The sequence below is a fragment of the Cyprinodon variegatus genome, unplaced genomic scaffold, assembly GCF_000732505.1.
Source record: "Cyprinodon variegatus isolate N-32 unplaced genomic scaffold, C_variegatus-1.0 Scaffold355, whole genome shotgun sequence".
Lineage (NCBI taxonomy): Eukaryota > Metazoa > Chordata > Actinopteri > Cyprinodontiformes > Cyprinodontidae > Cyprinodon > Cyprinodon variegatus.
In genome coordinates, this window is record NW_015150808.1 from 116,489 (window position 1) to 137,132 (window position 20,644).

General features: G+C 37.4%; 2 protein-coding genes across 2 annotated transcripts in view; one reads left to right on the forward strand and one right to left on the reverse strand.

The window, feature by feature from the left end:
• The window catches only part of LOC107091873 (calcium-binding mitochondrial carrier protein Aralar1-like), a 13,478-nt gene extending 6,468 nt beyond the window's left edge, over positions 1-7,010 (reverse strand). Inside the window, exons 1-11 of the mRNA XM_015386054.1 lie at positions 6,828-7,010; positions 6,152-6,205; positions 4,454-4,599; positions 3,980-4,095; positions 3,051-3,190; positions 2,777-2,923; positions 2,279-2,417; positions 2,098-2,191; positions 1,897-1,981; positions 1,224-1,305; positions 982-1,140 (exon numbers count right to left, since the gene is read on the reverse strand). Of these exons, the coding sequence (XP_015241540.1) occupies positions 982-1,140; positions 1,224-1,305; positions 1,897-1,981; positions 2,098-2,191; positions 2,279-2,417; positions 2,777-2,923; positions 3,051-3,190; positions 3,980-4,095; positions 4,454-4,599; positions 6,152-6,205; positions 6,828-6,839 (1,174 nt within the window). The 5' untranslated portion in view covers positions 6,840-7,010. The remainder of the gene's footprint in view (positions 1-981; positions 1,141-1,223; positions 1,306-1,896; positions 1,982-2,097; positions 2,192-2,278; positions 2,418-2,776; positions 2,924-3,050; positions 3,191-3,979; positions 4,096-4,453; positions 4,600-6,151; positions 6,206-6,827) is intronic.
• A 3,006-nt stretch (positions 7,011-10,016) lies between these two features.
• Positions 10,017-17,785, forward strand: metap1d (methionyl aminopeptidase type 1D (mitochondrial)). Its single transcript, XM_015386035.1, has 10 exons — positions 10,017-10,079; positions 12,295-12,455; positions 12,792-12,941; positions 13,035-13,183; positions 13,485-13,527; positions 13,629-13,792; positions 13,891-13,988; positions 15,246-15,293; positions 15,364-15,442; positions 17,432-17,785. The coding sequence occupies exons 1-10, from the start codon at positions 10,031-10,033 to the stop codon at positions 17,514-17,516; spliced, it is 1,026 nt and encodes a 341-aa protein (XP_015241521.1). The 5' UTR covers positions 10,017-10,030; the 3' UTR covers positions 17,517-17,785.
• The last annotated feature ends 2,859 nt before the right edge of the window (positions 17,786-20,644 follow it).

Genomic DNA, 20,644 nt, shown 5'->3' on the forward strand with positions numbered 1-20,644 from the left:
TTCGCTGGGTCTAGCAAACCTGCCGGACTACTTTCGGCTTGACCAAAGCTGGACGAGAACTCTGCTCACAGGATGCTGCCAGGGGTAAGTCAGTGTGATTGCATGACACTGGTGATGGGGATGCCATACAGATTCATGTCAAAAATCCCGAACTATCCCTTTAAACATGTATACAAATGTACTCTTTATCAGACTGTATTGTCCCAAAAGTTAGAGAATTTCTATTAAAAAAAAAAATCCTGTCTTAAAATCTGTTTTTTTTTTCTTCGTTATTTTATGCAGGTCAGTTAGTTATACGTCATCCCGTACACCTTCTTCTTCATCTTGATTAATATGTTGCAGCTAATATACGGAACGGTTGAAATAAGAATCTCTATTTACTTTACCATTGAGTTACATCCTAGTGTTCACGGGGATGGACGTCTGTGTGTTTGGCAGGCGTAGAGCTAACAGGCTCAAACATGTACGGCTGTAAGCCTTCTACACCAAACAGCCTCTGCCGCCCCAGCGTCCTCTTCCATAACAACTTCGTCCCCCCTTTCCTCCTCTAAATAAAGAAAATATGACGGAGGAGACTCATCCACGACCTCCGACACAAAACTCTCCTCTGGTATGTTTCCGCTGTCCATTGCGTTCCTTGACAGTGTAGTTGCTAATTGCTACTTGGTTCCAATGTAATTTCCCATTGGAAACCTAATAGCACTAAAATGCTAACTAGTTAGCAAGATGCTCCCGAGACATCGGCCACAATCAAAAAGCTTGCGAACCTACCGCTACAACAATCCCGCCCCCTTGGTAATCGACCAATCACATTCACTTTATTCACTGGTAAAGAGAATTCAGAACTGCAACCGTTGGAACAGCCACTTCCCTGCGACTTTAAATTTACATTTCTGAAAGTTTGGCTTGAACATAAAACAGGAATTGTATTATCGATAGGGGTTTAAAATAGTAAATACTGGGAGATCTAACACTGCCTACCTCTGTAGAAGCCAAAGAAGCCTTCATAGCGCAGCACCTTCTTTGCACAATCAAAGCTGTTTTTGTACATCAGCTCTCCAACAAATGATCCTGTGGACCTCTGGTTCTGCATACGGGTCTTCACCAAGTCAATGGGATACACTGCTGTAGCTCCAGTGGCTGTAGCAAACACAGGAGAAGTTAAGATGGGAGTAACGATTCCAAGGAAATATTTGGCTCTGATGAAGCCCAGAATAATTTACCTCCAGCAATAGAGCCCAGGGTGAACCTATAAGCCGACTCTGCAACTTGGAGCCACACAGGCCTGGAAGTGTCCATGTGAGACTGGGTAGAAGAACATACATGAGAACAACTGGGACTCTACTACTGTAGATTAATCATTAAAACCACTGTCAACTTTAATTAAAGACTAAAGCCCCATTTACACAACCCTTTTAAAAACGTGTCGAGAACAGTCTGAGCATGGTAACTGAGATAACTTTTGAGCATAAATGGAACGAAACTAAACTGGACAGTGCAAGACGCAGTAGGGCTGGGTATGGTGCTCAGTTCTCTTATAACAAAGAGTGCATGAGCAGACAGCGTCATCTCCTATTTACTGTCAGTGGACTCATTTTGCGGGTTTTCCAAGTTTCCAGCTTTGCAATTCACAGATCTTTTCACCTGTGCACAACACAAACTTCTTCTCTACCTAATAACAATAAATGGCAGCAAAAGAAGCTGCCCTCATACAAGATACATACAAAGGAGGTGCAACGGCACACAAACTAAACTTGCACTGCCAAAGTCCTGAGACTTTGGCAGTGCAAACCTATAAAATGTCATTCAAAGCCTTCATCTTTATACAAAAATTAAAAAAAGTATATTAACATATGAATCCTAAGTTGCTAAAACTATTTGCTCGAAATGTCCCACCTGTTTTTGGGTTTCAACTAGGTTATAGGGCAGACTTCCCTCCTCTAGTGGAGCTATCCTTTCAATGTCAGCAAGTTCCAGACGTCTGGAAAAAAAAAACAAGATCACAGTTATGAACAGAGATCAGCATAACCCCTGGAAATGCTAGAGTATTTTAAATCCTAAATAAAAATTAAGCTGCAAGTTCAAGAATGACTCTACCCAGATGGAGAGTGAAGTCCTGATAACTGGTACAAGATGTCAATTTCCATAGGAGTAATCTGACCAAACTTGTTGGCGGCATGGACGAACTCCTCTGCAGAAACAGAAGGATGGCAGTGAATTATACAGAGCAGGGACATCCAAAGGAGAGAGAAAATGTCAGAGCAACGCAGTCTCACACCTTTAGTCACTTGCGTGTCCTTCCTTGTCCCGGCCAGCGTGCTGTAGATCTTACGGATCAGCTCCATATTGTTCAGGAGGGAGTTGAAGGCATTAAAGTAGGAGAAGCTGACCATGTGAGCGGTGCTGCCCCCTGCAGCCTGAAAAAGGAAGGAATAGCACAATTAAAATTTAGGTAAAAGAAAAACATTATTTACCAAACAGATCATTTCAGGTAAGATGATTTTGAAACTATGAGGACAGTAGGTAAATCACATTTTATGGTATGTCACAAAACTTTGAACTCGTCGAGGAAAACATGGAATTGTTATTAATACAATAATATAATTATAATAATTATAATACTTCACAGGATCATAGTTGTAAAGAAGTTGTGTTATCCTCAAAGACTAACAATAGCCTTATGTTTTTAGGGTTTCCTTTTGTTCAAATTAACCTTATCTGGCCCATCTGGTAACCTTGGATTAAAACATTAATGTCGGAGTGGAAGCACACTCACTGAGACAAGATTCTCCTCCACGAAGGGTGTAAGCATGTGGTGTCTGATTGTGGACATAATGTCACTGAAGTCCAGCGCAGAGATGGCACCATTCTTCTCTTTGTCCTTCTGGGCAAAGGCCTGGCGTGCATGCTCCAACTGCAGTTCCTGAAATCCACAGCACAAGGTTGAAAGTAAAAATAGACTAAATATGTCGACATTGCATAAGAGAAACCAATAAAAAAGGAATACAAACGTATAACAACAAAAACAAGACCGTTTCCATCCAGCGTACCTGCAGGAACTGGGTGAACTCCAAGTAGCTGAGCTGTTTCTGGCGATCGTTGCCAAAGTGAAGGCGGATGAACTCACAGTCCCAGTTGAAGGGGATGTGGTGGTGAACGGTGGTTTGGCTAAAGATGTCTCGTGCATTCTCTGCAGCAAAATGATAACACATTAATAAAACCCTGCACATACGGTGGCTCTCAAAATTATTTAAGATTTCTATGTAAATTCTGCCCAAACCTCCCAGTATATTGTGGCCCATGTTTCTACCAGCAGTATAGATCTAAAGACTAGCAGTGTTTGTCATTTCTTGACAAAATAGCTCAAGTTAAGACAGACTGGATGGAAAGCATCTCCAGCCATCAATTTCTAACTTTGACTAGTCCACTCTAACAGAAATATATTCTGATACAAAGTATTCTATTGTAGGCATGGATTTATGTTAAGCATTGTTTCTCTTGCTTGAAGGACAGAGAATTGCTTCATTATTAGATCCAGAATGCCCAAAGCATCATGCTACCAATGCCTTGTTTCACTGTGACTGAACACTCTAAGCAAGGAATCATGTTTAAAATAAAATATAGCACACTAGACCTGTTAATACTACAACAAATACCCAGTGTGTTCCACATGAAAGTAAGTAGCAAAAGCAGGAAAGGAGAAGGTCATAAGAGTGATTATGAAAGTCCATCCATGTGCCCAGTGAGTAATCTGGTTAACAATGCCGTGCTGGGTAATGATTTTCCCACAGCAGGGAAAAGAAGTGGGGTGAAAATGAAAGTATACCTCCCCTTTGTTATGAAATTGAACATTTCACTAAGTGTTAACATACACAAAATATCTTTCTGAGCATAAATTCCTTTTCTTTTCCTTCCTTCAAATAATTATAACTATATATGCTTCTACTATCCCATATAAAAAAAGCAAAGCAAGGTTTACCAAATGAAACGGTGCCGGTTCCAGTCTTATCAAACAGCTGAAAGGCGACTATGAAGAGGGCGTCTGGCGCACACAGGACTGATTCAAATGCAAGAAACTCCTGGAATGAGATCAGCCTACAATAGTGTGTAGATTGAACAAAAGGAGCATTAAATCAATTATCTCATAATGGAGGGCATAAAAGACCAAAAGGGACTAAACAAAGCTGGATCATACAACACTTTTAGACAAAGAACTCCCTGTTCATGTGGGCATATTAGCATAAGAACACCACTCAACAGCATGTTTCATCTGTTGTGAGTACCTATTGGGAATGTATAACACAAGGCGAGCTACTGCTGACTCACAGGTCGTGCTATCTTATCTGTAGGTCAGTATAACGACTGCTACTGACATGCAAATGTTATAAGGCATTGATTATCGATGATTAGCTAAGAGTTTGTGTGTCTGTGCTCCGATTGCGTCAACACCTACCCGTCCTTTGTGGTGTCTGCTACAGCTGCGATGAGCTGGACCGTTTTAGGGTTGTGGTGAATCTGAGTGTGGAGTCCCAGATAGTTCTGGACAAAGTCTCCAGGGGTCATGAACCTCTCGCCATCCTTGTCCACTATGCTGGCATACTAACAGAAGGAAGAAATAAAATAACAAAGAAGATTTTAATCTTTTGCAACCATTGTATAAATTAACCCACACATTTTTTACACATTTATAAGAACCGCTACCTTTTTTCAAAATCTAGACCTGCAAATGAAACACTTGAAAGTAGCCCGTGATTTTTTGTAAGCAGTAGTTCAACCAATCTTAAGATAAGCAACATGGAGCCAGCATTTAGAGACAACGCTGAAGAAATGTTACTCTGCTTATAGCAATTATACTAGCCTCACAATAAATTCTGTTCAAGTAACTGATCCAGCATGTGTGGTGTAGCTTAACTAAGCATACCTTCGAACATGTAAAGACATGTGCAAACAAATGTGTGCTGATGTTTTTGGCTCAGCCTTTTCAGTTATCTGACCTTTTAATGTCAGCATGCTAAAAACTGCTGACCCACTTCTTAAGGATCACACGCGGGATCACACACTCATCATGCAGCAGACAGCAGAGCGTGGCGTAGGTACACAAAGTTTGCCCTTATTGCAGTTTCATGATCACAGAAATCAGCACTGCTATGCATGGTGTGAGATTATAATGGTGTAATAAATCTGACTATAAATGCCACAAAGATTCCATCAATCTTTAAAACCAGGGCATACAAAATATTTTACTCATTTACACGCCTGCAAGAGTACTTTAACAGATGTTATTTAAAAGCATAATAAAAATAATTATATTTATGGATACACGTAAATGGCTATCCATCCATCCATTTTCTGACACGCTTTATCCCAAGTGGGGTGGGATGGGGTGCTGGTGCCCATCTCCAGCTGTCTACGGGGGTAGACAGGTAGAGGTGGGGTACACCCTAGACAGGTCGCCAGTCGATCGTAAGGCAACACAGAAACAAACAGGACAAACAACCATTCACAAACACACCTAAGGAGAATATAGAGAAGCCAATTAACCAAACATGATTTTTTGGACTGTGGGAGGAAGCCGGAGTACCCGGAGAGAACCCACGCATGCTCAGGGAGAACATGCAAACTCCGTGCAGAAAGACCCCGGGCCAGGAATCGAACCCAGCAGTGCTACCCACTGCACACTAAATATTGGTAAAAAAATGTTTGTATTGAATAGTAACTCCAGCAATAGGGAGAAAAATTATTGTAAATCTGGGACTATTATTGGCCTATGTTATGGGTAAACAATTAATCTAACAACAAAAGGTTATACAGAAACAAATATAGTCCAAATCAAATAAACATGTATGTATGTATATATATATATATATATATATATATATATATAAATCAAGCCCACATTCTGATCAAAATCCTCTCAAGGCAACTAAATGCTATTTATAACACAGTTTAATCAAAGGTCTGTTGATCATAAAAACTGGTTAAAAGTTATGTATTAAAGGAGAACAGGTCATTGCAGGATTGTCATTGAGCTCAAGGACAATTGGTGGAAACATTTACTCATTAAACAAGGCAGCTTTCAGAGAGATCCTTGCTTTCTTCATGCATTACTGATGCTGATTTTGTTGTAGCAGTAAAACCTGATTAGCTTTACCTTCTGGAAAATTGCCTTCAGCTCAGTTGGGTCCCCACGTTTGGTAGATTGCACCTACAGTAAAAACACAAACAAGCAGAGAATGAATGCGCTATTCAACAGTGACAGCAGCACAGGCTGCTGAATCAGTCAGCTTTTAAAGACACACTGCGGAATAGAAAGCAAAACAAAGAAAATAAATTATAAAAAAGGAGAATGTCAAAGCTCAACCAGAATATCTCGAAGGGAAATTTTAAAAATAAATAGCTAATTGTAACCCCTTGTAGTAGATGTACAAACCGGGTAGCAAGCTAGCGAAAAAAGACAAATCACTGTCCCGAAATGTTAACATTTATATCCACAAAATAAAACACGAGAAGAACAAACAAACGACAGACAGTCCCGAAACAGCGTAGCTTCGACGGCTAGCAAGGCTTTCATATTAGCAACTTAAGGGTTTTAGCCTTTTCCGGCTAATTCGAGGTTGTAGATGCCTCATCAAGGCCAACCGGCGCCAGGACGACAGCTAGCCCGAGTGATGCTACAGCGTCGGAGCGGACTGCCTCCGAGACGCCGCACCCGAACAGACCCGGGCAGCCTAGCTTCACTAACTCACACGCAGCAAAAAGAGCAGAAAACACGCACACACGAGAAAGAAAAGGTTGAAAAAGAGCTAAAAGAGCGATGCCCAAGTCACCTTGACCGCCATGCTGGTTTGACGTCACACGCAGTGGGCGAGAGAGCAGCGCGCGTGCTCATCCACCCGGACTGAGGAGGAAACTGAGGAGCGTTAAAAGAATAAAACTGCGCAAAGAAAATGTAACAAGATAACAGCGGAAACAATAGCTCTGGATGAATGTGAGGCGAGGGAGGGATCAGATTAACTTTGCATGAATAGTGCTCAACATGGAGGAGCTGCTGTGAGAACTCTTACATCAGTCTCTGCGTGTGTGAACAAGCTGCGGATTACTTCCTATTTTTTCATCATACCCTGTCACTAGTATAATAACCTGTGAGTCACAAGAGCTCAACAGTAAAAATATAGAAAGCTCTAATATTGGGGAAAACCAAAGTGGATGAAATGTTATATAATATCTATATAGACCTGAAGAGTTAAATAACCTCTGTAATGATCAGTGCAAAATGTACATATTTAATTTGATCAATGCAGAACTGTTTTAGAGAACTTGAGTCAGTAGGGTACTTGTATCCTTTGAAATAAAGAGTGAAATAAATCTAAAATTTGAAATAAATCTTTTTTTTTTTTTTTTTTACTCAGATTGACTCAGAAACTTGAGGCTGCTCTGCTATCTAATCAATTATTTCCATTCTTCTTTGCCAAGCACCTTTTTTTCCAGCTTTTCTTTTTATTGTCATTACACTGTCACAAGTACAGAGCAACAAAATAAACTCTCTGCATGTAATCCATCCCCTTGTGGAGCAGTGGGCTGCCATTGTGCGGTGCCCGAGGAGCAGTATGGGCTTAAGGGTCTTTAGTTCAGGGACGCAGAACCTCAGGATTCCAAGCACAATGCCAGAACCACTTGGTCGCCCCTTCCCCTAAGCAACCTTTATCTGTAAATTCTTGCAATAAGCACTAATGAAGTATTGAACAGAAACTGTTTGTGAGGACTAACTGACACATGCAATAATTTAAAGAACTTCAAACTAGTAAAATAGTCTCTTTCATACTGGCAAAGGCAGAGAAAAAACACATAACAGCTGGTTTTATATTATGGGGAAATTATATCAAAACAGTGTATGGTTTATCTATATTTATGACTATTATAAAATATGTCTTATTTTGGGGGGTTTGTTATCTTTTGAACAAGTTGCAAAAGTGTATCTTTCCAGACTGCAGCTGTGTGCTCACAAGTGATATCACAAATGTTTGTTTTGACTGATAAAGCTGTGACCCACTCCTGTATTTTCACTGTTTGACTGACCAGGGGCTGTGTTATGTAACTTTGCTTAAAAATAGAGTGAATGTCATCTATTTTAAGCACTCTATGGTATGGGACACACTGATCCCACATGGCTTGTTAGATTATTACTAGGGTTGAAATGATTAATCGGATTAATCATGATTAATCGATTAATAAAATAATCATCAACTAATTTAGTAATCGATTAATTCCTAACTGGAGTATAGAGGGTGTAAAACATGCCTTTAGCTGACACATCAACCCACATTGAGCAGCAATTATAACAAAATTATAAAAAAAAGTAAACATTTTGCATTTAAGATAAGAAAAAAAGGTCCGTCTCTCAATACGCTCTATCCAGACCCCCTAAATTGGAAACATTATAGTTTCTAAAGGTGAAACTTCTTTAAGGAACCTTTGACTATCTGATTATTAACTAATGAATGAAAAACATAATTAACAGATTAAACGATTTGCAAAATAATTGTTTGTTGCAGCCCTACACAGGAGCAATATGTGCAACAGTGACAAGGTACATCCTGGGCATGTTTGCAGCCCATTGCAGGGCAATACAGCTATTTTCCCCCAAAGTAGTTCTGACAATGCTTGGACTTATGTTTTGGGTCATTATATTGCTATAAGATGAACCTCTGACCAACTAGATGGATACCAGAGGGTATTGCATACAGCTGCAGAATGCTGTGGTAGGCGCTTTGGCTCAGAGGGACCCTTACTTTGTAATAAATCATAGACTCTAAATCCTACAAAACATCCCCAGACCATCACATTACCTCCTCTGTGTTTAACTGCTGATGTTAGACTCTGTTGAACCATCCGTTCTACTAATGATATACAAAGCTCCTGCATAATAACCCAGATATAATCACACGGTATATTTAACATTTGGAATTTAGTTTTTATCTTCTGCTGAATAACTTAGCTTCAATTTTTTTTTTAAATAGCCTACTATCTAGTCTTATATGTACCTGCATATTTCCTTCTGTCTACTTAGTAATTTTTGCTACTGTCAACATCAGTTTATAACAAAGGTATTGCTACTTTGAAGGTTTTGGGTATGGGTTATCGTTAGGGTTTATGCCAGGTTTTGTCACATTTGGCACTCCTTCATAATGTTCAATAGAGGATCCTAGAAAGGGGCAAAATCCTTGTGAGACAGGGTTTAAAAAAACTGGAATGAGCTTTATCGGCCTCCCTTGGAAACCACAGGAACAACATCACTGCGTTTGACCAGTCTTAACTGACAGAACTGGAGAAGCAGGAAGAAGAAAATGTGTTCTTTAAGAATGTTGATGTTGGTTAAAGCTGACAGGAAGAACAAAAGGAGAAGCATAGGGCCAATTCATACCATATTAAACACATTAAGAAAATTAATAGACTTCATAGAAAAAAAACAAAACAAAGTAAAAAAGCTGAGTGATTAACACCGTGGAGGTAAGAAAAAAAAATATGGACAGTAAAAACTGTGCAGACAATGGCACTGAAGTACAAAATACTTCTGATCAGATAAAAACTGCATATAAAACTATGCATAAAATGTGTAAAAACCAAACTTTGAATCTAAGCCATATGACAGGTGTCCTTGGTAATAAGCAGTTTTGGACTATTGATGACTGCAATGTTGGATGAGAGTGGAATATCTAATTTGCTTACATCTTCTTGTGTCAGTGAGGAATTTTATTTCATTTTTTTTTTTTTTTTGCCACGTTGATTTATGGCTTTTTTATACTAGGACAAAAACGTAGGTAATCTACAATTGATTTTTTTTTTTTTAATAAATGTATTTCAGTTTGAGTTCAAAATTGTGTTAAAGTAGACACTAAATTCTTCCACACTAAATCATAAATAACAGATTCCAGACACATAAAAAAAAAACTTCATAAAGCGCTTTAAGTTTCCGGGTCACGTGACCAAATACTCTCCGACCACGTGACCACAACAGAACATAGGGTATTTAATGGCTGCCGTTGTTGCTCGCTGCCCTGTTGGGCTTTCATGCAGGAAAGGTAATTTGAGTTATTTCAGCGCCATTAGGCCTAGTCTGAGTCTTAACATCAGCGAGTTTGATTAAATTAATGATATAAAATCTAAAGTCAAAGTTTTAAGGAGACGGTTGAATTATTATATTAGTTAGCATGGTCACCCCTGAACAATTAATACTGAAAACATTTATTTAGCCAGTTTTTATCTGTATTTGTAGTCATTATTTATGCCAAATAGGTGACATTTAACAAGTGCTGTATTTTAACAAACCAAACTGCTGCCTGGAAAAGCTCTCACACTAAAAAAACACTATATTTTGTTAAGCTACGAACTCTGCTTTAGTCTGAGTTTTATTGTTCATGTTACAGACCAACGTAAAATGATGCACATTGTTAATGATATGAAAAAGCCTTCCTGTGTGAAACTGTCCCAGGGCTAATTGGAAGGATCCCCCCCAACTGGTATTTATTTTTTAAATACTGAAGAAACCAATTTGTCTAAGTGAAGCTTAAATACATTAAAAAAAATCAGTAATGCATGTAAAGTAATATAGCAAATAATGAGTTAATCTTAATACAATGCCCTATGCACGCGAAAGTTTTTGCACAGTTATATATGTCTACTTTCAAATCTATTACATGGTGCTAGCACCTAAAGGTGGTCAGTTTGTCTGTAATTATGAACCATCCCTTAGCAAAAAGTAGTTTATTCAAGTATACTAAAAGTGCACTAATGTCATGCTTAAAATCAGGCAGTACATTTAGAGTTTACTTATTCTAAACTATATTTCATATACTAAACAATAGTATATACAATAGTATAGTCAGTACACTTGACTATACTATTGTGTACTTTATTGTTTGCTAAAGTATACTTTAATTATACTTTAGCAAACTTAAAAATGTCCCAATTTAGTTTCGAAGAAGTATTACTTTAGTAATACTTAAAGTACACTAAAAGTACATTGTTCGGTATACTTTCTAAACTTATACTTAAGGATTGTTAATAGAATTGATTTCAAATATACTAATTTTTGATAAGGGAAATCCTATTACTGTTAGTCCTGCTGGGAAACTTGTTAGACACTCCAAAAAAAGAAAAAAAAGAAAAAAGAAATAAGTATATATACACACACACACACCAGTGTTGAAGTTGACACTGCAACAGCAGTGTAGTGACTATTTGTAAAAAACTAAAATTAAAAAAACTTAAGACTTAAAGCTGATCAAAGCAAAAGGTGAATGTAACTCAAATAGCCACCTGATGCACCGTGGATTCTGGCTTACACAGTCCAAAAAGATCACAAAATGGTCAAAATTCAGTTCTTTGCTTGCTTCTTTTCTCCGTTCAGACAAACAGGCTTCACAGGATTATACTATTGCTCTCACTTTGATTCCTGTACCTGTTCTTTGATTGACTGACTGAAAACTGGTAAAAACCATATGACCAGCCACGTGCATAATGAGCTACTGAAGAACTACCTTTTTAAACTGTGAAACACCCACATCCCAAGCTAAAATTAAATAACTAATTACCGGTAAGTGAATCACTAACCAAAAACATATTCTAAATAACAAATCAAACTAAATAATCTAAATTCAAAGATTTAACTGAAAATGGAGAAATAGCTCCTACAAGCAGGTAAGGTCATTCAGTCAAAGACTAGATTAAATTCAATTCAGTTTTTATTTAATATGATAATATTTAGCAAAACTTGGAAAATAAACGTTTACAGAGATGCTCCATCCAATCAGACTGATGATGAACTCACTGTTCAGAAAAACTAAAATTCTTGTCTGCGAATTGGCAGCACCGGTAGAGATATTAAGCAACAAAATTGTAATAGCAGTGAAAAATCTTTAAGAAACCACTGATAGGAAGGGTAACACTTTTAGGATTGTTACTCATTAAAAAAAATGTGAAATCTCTGGATTGTTTTCCTTTCACTTTGAAATTGTGAACTCCTTTGTTGAAGCCTAACACAATCATATGAGAACAGATGGCAGCTTTTAGTTTCATCACAAAAAAATTAAACAAAAATGTTGAAGGGAAATAAATCTTTTTGTAAAGTACTCTATCTGTGTTTTGTATAACCTGTGTTTTGCAGTTGTCACTCATTACACAGAGTAACTGAAACAAGTAAAGAAAGCACATAGGAATAGTAGTCTCCAAAGTCTAACAACATGAAATCATGTTTAATATAACAAATATGAGCCTTTTTATCAATGCCTTTTTTAGGACTTGGTCGTTTCCTCCGTAGAGTTACATCTTTGGGTATCTGTGTTGGACCGACTGATCTTTTGTGTGAGCAACAACGTACCTTTTTCTGGAGGAAGTGGAAAAGCTCTCATAATGTGGTTCGTCCAGCTACTGTTCGGCCAGCCTACGCAGTGCCTAAGGTACAGCTACACTTTGGAAAATCATTCTTAGTTTAGCCATGGATTGTTTTGTTATAACTACTGCAGCTGCACTGGTGCTTTTTAAAGGTATAAGTCATATTAGTTACAGAGTTTAATTTAAAGAGAACAAGCAGCAGGTTGACATATTCTTATGTGTAAACCTAGATGGTGTCTACTTATTTGCAATATTTATTTATATTGGAATGACTTACAAACTTGAAGAGCTTCTTTTTCTTCAGTTTCCAACCATTTAAAATACTTTTTTAAAGTTCATTTACATGGAAATGTGTGTCCTACCATGACCTCTCTGTCCTCTCATCGTCTTTTTGAAACAAGCACATCGTGCAGCCTGACTATGTCAGCACTGGGCTGGTTCCTGAGTGGCCAGACTACATTGAGATCAAGAACAAAGAGCAGATTGAAGGCCTAGCTAGAGCATGCCAGCTCGCCAGACACATATTGCTACTTGCTGGAGGCAGTCTGAAAGTAGGAATAACACATTTCGAGAAGTTTTTTTTTTTCTTCCCTGTGTGTCATCTTAATCTAAACAACAACAGCTATATTATTTTTGGCTTTCAGGTGGGTATGACAACAGAGGAAATCGACTTCATTGTGCACCAAGAGACTATCAGGCACAATGCTTACCCCTCCCCTCTTGGATATGGAGGTTTTCCCAAGTCTGTCTGTACATCTGTAAATAATGTGGTGTGTCATGGCATACCTGACAGGTAAATGTGAAGATTCAGTACTCAAACATAAACAGAACACACAAAGAAACTCATTTTTATTAGTGAAATGCACTAAGGTTTCAATAAATCCCTAAATTTATTTGGTTAAACTATAAACTGTCTGTTTGCTCAATTGTCTTTTCACCAAATACATTGTTTTCCTAATTTTAAATCTTAAAAAAAGCAACAAAAAAACAAATAGGAATCATAACCCAATTAATATTACAAACCTCCATGATATGCTTATGTAATAAGGTCATACAACTAAAGTCTCATCTTTTGTCATCTCTACGATCTGCAGCCGCAAACTTGAAGATGGTGATATTATCAACATTGACGTCACAGTAGGTTTATGCAATTTTATGCATTTAGGAATGAAAAAAAAAAAAATCTGCAAATGTCAGCAACAAAGATCACATCACTTATCTCAGCCTATTTGAAATAGGTTTATTTGGATGGTTACCACGGCGATACCTCAGAAACCTTCTTGATTGGTGAGGTGGATGAGGTTGGCCAGCAGCTAGTAGAGACTGCCAGGCGTTGCAGAGATGAGGCCATTGCTGTCTGCAAACCAGGTGCACAGCTTTGTGTCATAGGAAACACTATCAGGTATAGAATTTCATACGTTCCTGTTTTCATTCTACATTTTTTATCTTCCTCACCATTCCCACACACTGATTTATATTCAATCTGTTGTATTTCCACAGTGAAATAGCCCATTCTAAAGGCTTTCAAGTGTGTCCATATTTCATTGGACATGGAATAGGCTCTTACTTTCATTGCCATCCTGAGATATGGCACCATGGTAAGTTGGTCTTCAACTGGAGTAATGTGGTTAAGTGCTTTAGGCAGTGGCTTATGTACAATAAAAAAATAAATAACAAGACCAGAAGAAAAAATTTCTGAATGCAGAAATAAGAAATGAGACAAAAAAGGAAAAAGTTGTGCCGTAATCAGGTGGGACCTCCTTTTCATACCAGATACATCACTGATCATTACTGATGTCCAGTAATGATGGACTGTCCATGGTATTTAGCTTTTGTACTAACCCAAACGGGGAAGTCATAGCAATTAAAGGAGACAAGGCCTTTCAAGACGTTTCTAAAACCCTGAACTTATAGTTGCCATCTGATGGATAATGCAGTTGGCATCACTGTGATATTTATCTGAGGATCGTCTTGTATCTTGATAGCCAGTTGTATCCTCTTGCTCAGTGTACCGTAACCCACAGGCTCGTTGCAGCAATAGCACGCTGCTAGAGGCTGTGCTTATGCAGCTCAACCATTCGACCACGTTTAAAGTGAGACTTTTGTTTTTTTCTTAATCAGGAAATCATGATAGTGGGGATACCTGGCAGAAAAATTCAACAAATTTAGATTTTTGTGAAGATATGGGCTTTTAAAAGTTGTCTTCTTAAACTTAATGAGCACATGAAGAGTTTGTTTCAACTGGATGGTTGTTAACAATAAATTGCTTTTGAATTTTTACTTTTTTTTCTCTCTCTCATTTCTTGTTTTTGCATTTGGAAGCTTTACTTTGAATCTTAGAATCCAACAGTACAATGTGAATTCTTGGCATTTTTTTTTACTGGTTTAAAATTTTTGATCAGGCATGTATTTGAAATCCTAGATAAACAACAACTCAGAGACTAATATTTATTAAATAATCACAATCTCATTAAGTAAAAGATCAAAATAGATTTCAAATGAATGGATGGAAATGCTCTTAGAATCATTCATAAGAACTGGAGAGTATTTCTTTATTAAGAGTAGGACAAACAATTAGAGTAAAGGCTTTTTTTCTCCAATAAAATGTCTCTTGTTTTTTTCTGGCTAATAGTTAAAATAATAACAGAATAAACACTTTCAAATGTACTTAAGTTTAGACTTGCATGACTTGTGGATAAAAGCAAATTTTTAAGTCTGAAATGTTTACTTGATCAGGCAGATCCATTCCAACAAATGCATGCTGCCTCCATTTAGATTGAACAATGGTTTCTGACAAGTTAACTTTATATAGGCTTATATGGATTCTGTATGATAAAGAGTGCTTTTAATTTCAGCTAACGATAATGACATAACCATGGATGAAGGGATGGCTTTCACAATAGGTAAGATACTTTATAGTTTTTGTTTCTGCATTGAAATATCAGTGATTAATGTGTGGTTATTTCTTTTTAGAGCCTATAGTGATGGAGGGATCTCCAGAGTTTAGAATTTTGAAAGACAAGTGGACCGCTGTGTCGGTCGATGATAAAAGGTAGGAATTAATTTAAGAAGTAACTGTAGCGCCTAATGTCACTGAAGCTAAACTAATTGAAGTCACTTTAGAATGGAGGTTTGATCTGCTGGTTACATTTTTGCTGGAGTTAGTTACCAATCTGTAAAAAGGTACTTTGTAAATCTGCAAATGTTTGTGCTAAAAAAATATTGATATTACATAAAAAAAATAAAAAATTTTTTTTTTATATATATATAAATATATATATATATATATATATATATATATATATATGCAATAGAAAAGGTTCAGGGTTTGGTTTAAATTGCTTTCCATGTGATTGCATTTAAAACGTCCCACTGAATAATGTGATCCGTCTGTAAGAAGTTGATCCATCATTGCTCCCATTGGTTTCTTATATGCAAAACGACTTAATATAGTTGTATTTTGTGGTTATTAAACTTGGGGCAGACTTTGCTTTTTAAAACAAACAAACAAAAATGCCAAAGGTTCCACTGTGAAAACTAAATTCTTTAACATATATTGATTGATTTAGAGAACGGTTAAACATAATGTGTCATATGGTCGTTCGGAAATATTAGAATTTAACTATACTAATCTAAAAACATGCACGTGTAGTATCAAAAATAATTAACATGACTGAAATGTAGTTAGTATTTACAAAATTAAGGGAACTAATAATACAAAGATGAGAAAACCCTTGAAACTAGGCTTGATGTTTTTGCCAGTTGGATATGTTAGCCAAGAAATGTTTACATTTCTTATGCCACATTTTCATTGCGCCTCTGAAACTGGTACTGGTAGCTCCCAAGGCAGGAATTACACTAAGAAAAATAGCTGCGCCTATAATATTCAGGAACTTAAGTGCCTGGTTAGCTTCACCCAAATTTTAATGAGAGCGTCGGTCTTGGCATAATCCCAGGTTGCACAACGCCCTTTTGATGCCATTGTTAATAAGCTGAGAAGAAATTTGTATTATAAACAGGTGAAGGGATCTATGAATTGCGATGGACATGCCATAAAACTCGCGAAATGAGTCAGCTGACTGTAAATAGGAGATGACGCGGTCTTTTCATGCTCTGTTATGTTATCAGAAAACCGAGCCACAGCTGAACCGTGCCGAGCCCTACTGTTGAACTAGTAATAGATTTAGCGTGGTTCGGTTGTGTCTGGCAAGGTCCAGTTCAGTGTCTCGGTTATAGGTCTGGATAAAAAAATCGATTTAATCGATTTTGAATCGATTCCTTTACATTTTTGCAAAATCAAAATCTAGGGAATGAGATCGATAAATTTTGTAGTGACGTGGGTGACGTTCACAATAAAATGAGCAGGAAAGATGCTTTCAAAATTACTTCAAGCCAGACAGCTGCAAATAGCCAATAGGTTGACATTAACAAATGGGGGCTGACCAGCAAACACCCTGTAGTTGTTACAGACAATGCTGCAAATATGGTTTGTGCAGTGGAGATAATGCAGCTCATGCATGTCTGCTGTGTCCCCGCTGTGTCACGTCTGCTTGCTCGAGTGAGGCTTCACTTTTTCCCTTTTCACAAATAAGTTTGCACTTTTGAGACAGTTTTGTTCACATCTCAAGTTTAAACTGTTCGATTTACAAGTTTGCACTTTGTGTTTAATATGACAGAAAAAAATAAAATACATGAGTATTTTGAAACACAGTTGAACCACTTTCATTATTGTAAAAACGATCGAATCGAAATCAATCGATTTAGAACTGAATGAATCAAAATTGAATCGATTCAGGACTTTGGCGAAAATGGTAACTGGTTGTGAAAATGGGGCTATAGTATTTTTGCAAGCCCAGCCTCATCCTTATCCTTTTTAATGAGTTCCCTTGAGAAATCAGCTTTTGTGGCTACAAAACTCTTCATTTTCATACTCTCCATACCCCTTGCATATATAAAACTGATACCGATAACTATTTTTTTTTCTCTTTAATCTTTGTTTTCTTTTGTTTTTTTAAACTTGTGTTTGGGTTTGATCACACAGGTCAGCTCAGTTTGAACACACGGTGGTCATCACAGCAGAAGGGGCGAAGGTTCTCACCAAACTACCAGAAGAGGACAATCTGTGACAGCAATGACTGCTAGGTGGAATAGTAAACCATTTGTTCTTCTAAGCTCTTTTTTTGTGTTAGAATAAAACACTGTTATGCTACAAACTGTCTTAGAATGGGGAAGACCAAATTGTATTTCATCAAACAGGAATGCAGTCATGTTTGCTTTATTCAAACTTGAGAAATATTATAAAAGCTGAACTTATTGTTGGTTTGAGGAATTTAATGCTCGTACAACATTGTTAGACTAAACTACAGAACATGTTGCATTCAAATAAAGATAAAATCCAAACACCTTTTGTCATTTACTCTCACTCCCTTTAATATGTTTGAAGCTTAAATGGGCTTTGGTTTAATATAGTTCTTACTTTATTGAAAGGCCAGTTTACAAGCGGTTAAATCAGACAGGCTACCATCAGATAATAAAATGCTGCCAGGAGATGGCAGCAAAAACTTAGACTTTGCAGATGATGTTTCACGCCCTTTCAGTCTCTGATGAATAGAAGCATCTCTACACCCTATTTCAACCTCTTATTTGTTTGTCATTGCAGTGTCAGTAGAAACCCATGTATCTCAGTTTTAGCAAGCCGGTCTCCATGGTGATATTAATCTAAAGCAGCTGTATCCTGTTATGCACCATTGCTAAACTGCACAGCCTAAGATTAATTGTTTAGAGGCTTGATGGGCACAAAGTAATGTGGTCTCTTAACTTAGCAAGTAGATTTTAAAGATAAAATAAGAAAAAAAAAAGTTTAAAAAGAAGGGGCTTTTAAGGATTGACCTGAGGAGATAAATTCCAATCATAGCAATGTGTTCTTTGTTTACTTTTCTGTAGCATGACCTACCTCTAATCCCAGTCCGTAGATGGATGTAATGACGAGCAACAAGTTTAGACAAGGCTCTTGCAGTATTTTAAGTTCACGAAGAGGGTGGCTACTGTTATACATGCTATACTGCTATGGATGTATCAGAAAAAGATGATACATGTCCATGGTGTGTGTGGGTAATGTCTAATTGAATTATTTTGTTATAATACAAATAAACAATAGATAATCTTTTGAAGGGCAGTTACAAAGGTCAGTTGTTCAAAAACACAAGTGTACACATTAAATGTTAACAAACAAAAAGTTTTCTTTTCTACATAACCCAATATAATGGGAGTGGTAAATTGACAAGGCTGTACAGATAACAGGATCCCAGCCCACTGTAAGGGTGTGTTTTCATTTCCTACCAGTGTCATGAGGCAGGATGGGTTTGTATGATCGTTACCAACAACAGTTTGTGGGCAAAACCGGAAGGTTTGAACAAATAAAGGTGGGTCATGTTCAGCCAGGAAATGATTCAACCAAAATGTATTTAATGACTCACTTTTTAAAGTATGGCATATCCCTCATTAGGCTTAGTAACAGGTTCTTTTTACTTCAACAGTAAAAAGTTACTCCAAAATAGTAGACACCACACTTCAGCATCGGCTTTGTTATTTGTTAAAGATTTACAATCTCAGCTTTAAAATGAGGGCAGGACGTGCAAGCCAGAATAAGCTTAGACTCCCTTTGAATCAGATCATGATGACGCTGACAGTTTTTTTTTGTTTTTTTTTGCAATCATCCACCTGCAATTGATTGAGAAAGAGTCTAACTTCCAGTTTGAAAAGCACATTTTTATATTACAACATTCAGCAAAAGTGGAGCAGAGAAGGTAGCAGATATATTAAACTAAAAAAGTTATGAAGAGAGCTCTCTCCTTTTGTTTATTTTGCTTTCTGCATGTCAGGACTTATTCCTAAAATCTTTCAACTTTTTACCTATAAGTACATTTGAATGTTTTTAATATCTGAGTATGTGCACATGCCTCTTTCTCAGGCAGTATCACATTCCAGATGTGCATATCTTTGTCTAAGAGTCTGCTGTTACATTTCACACTTTTCTGGGATTTTGCAGCGTGGAGCACCGCAGACATTTTTGGAGGACCTTAACGGAGTGATGCACTGTTCCTAAATCTGTACAGACATGTCTGTCCTGCATACATGCACAGATGGTGTGGACTTATTCATACCTTAATGATTTGATTCATCGGTGTACCTGTGGGCCATAAAACTTTGCTGAGCCAGGACATGTGGCTATAGGCTGACTCAGACAGGGTAACGCCCAATACAGAGTGGTTTGTTTAACCAGAGTATAATAAAAACATGACAACACTTAAATATAGGTTCTTGTGGCATGGATTTGTCAGCCTGTATGTATGGCGCTCAGATTCTCCCTTTAGAGGTTCCTTATTCTTCTCTGTCCCCCCCTTTTTTTTTAGGTCTTTTTATCTAATCTGCAGACAAGCTTGTAAGGGATGCTATGCAATTATACTAGTTACATGATGCAAACTGCCAAGTTTTAATTTAATGAAACCCCTGCACACATGCATTTAAAGTAGCTCACATTTTACAGTAAACAAGCTGTTAAAACATGTCTGTGTTTGGCCATAAAAAAGAAAAACACTGAGGCAAGCTGAGAAGCACAGGGGACTTTCTGATTAATGATATTTACAAGTTTAAAATGTCTCTCTTTTCACCTCTAGACTCTTGGAATTACAAGAATCCTTTCTGGACTTTTAGTACAGGCAAAATCCTTTTAAGTTTTCCTGAGCTCCAGGGTCATAGATAGGGGAGCAAATTCATCGACACTCCCATTGTGTTGCCTTGATTACTGCTTGTATCTTTTCAGCCCATGCAACTCTCTTTGTTTCTCTGAAAAACTTCTTGAGGCTAAACAACCAACTTGCCAAACTATGAGCAGGGGTGCTGTGTTATGTGTTGTCTGGATGGTATGCGTTGCCTGAGGTGCCTCTAGAGGGACTCTTATAAATTACATCTTGCTGTTTCTGTTGTTTTCAAAGATTCAAATCACTAAAATGCTCACTAGAAACACAGTAAACTATACAATCCTTTTTCCTTGTTATTAGAACTGGAAAGACGTTTTTATACAACTTATGCATTAACTATACATGATTCTACGTGTGGGCTGGCATTAAAGCAAGCTGAATATATTTGGGTCATTTTAAATCCTTTACCCACATCAGACACATTTCCTTTGATCAGTTTAAATTCAAATTTAAACTTTTTAAAACAATGCCCAGCTGTCTGTCTGTCTGTCTGT

Coding starts and splice junctions, on each gene's coding strand:
- metap1d (XM_015386035.1), top strand. CDS start 10,031: ATGGCTGCCGTTGTTGCTCGCTGCCCTGTTGGGCTTTCATGCAGGAAA. Junction 12,456..12,791: donor CAGCCTACGCAGTGCCTAAG/GTACAGCTACAC, acceptor TTTTGAAACAAG/CACATCGTGCAGCCTGACTA. Junction 12,942..13,034: donor TTGCTGGAGGCAGTCTGAAA/GTAGGAATAACA, acceptor TTTGGCTTTCAG/GTGGGTATGACAACAGAGGA.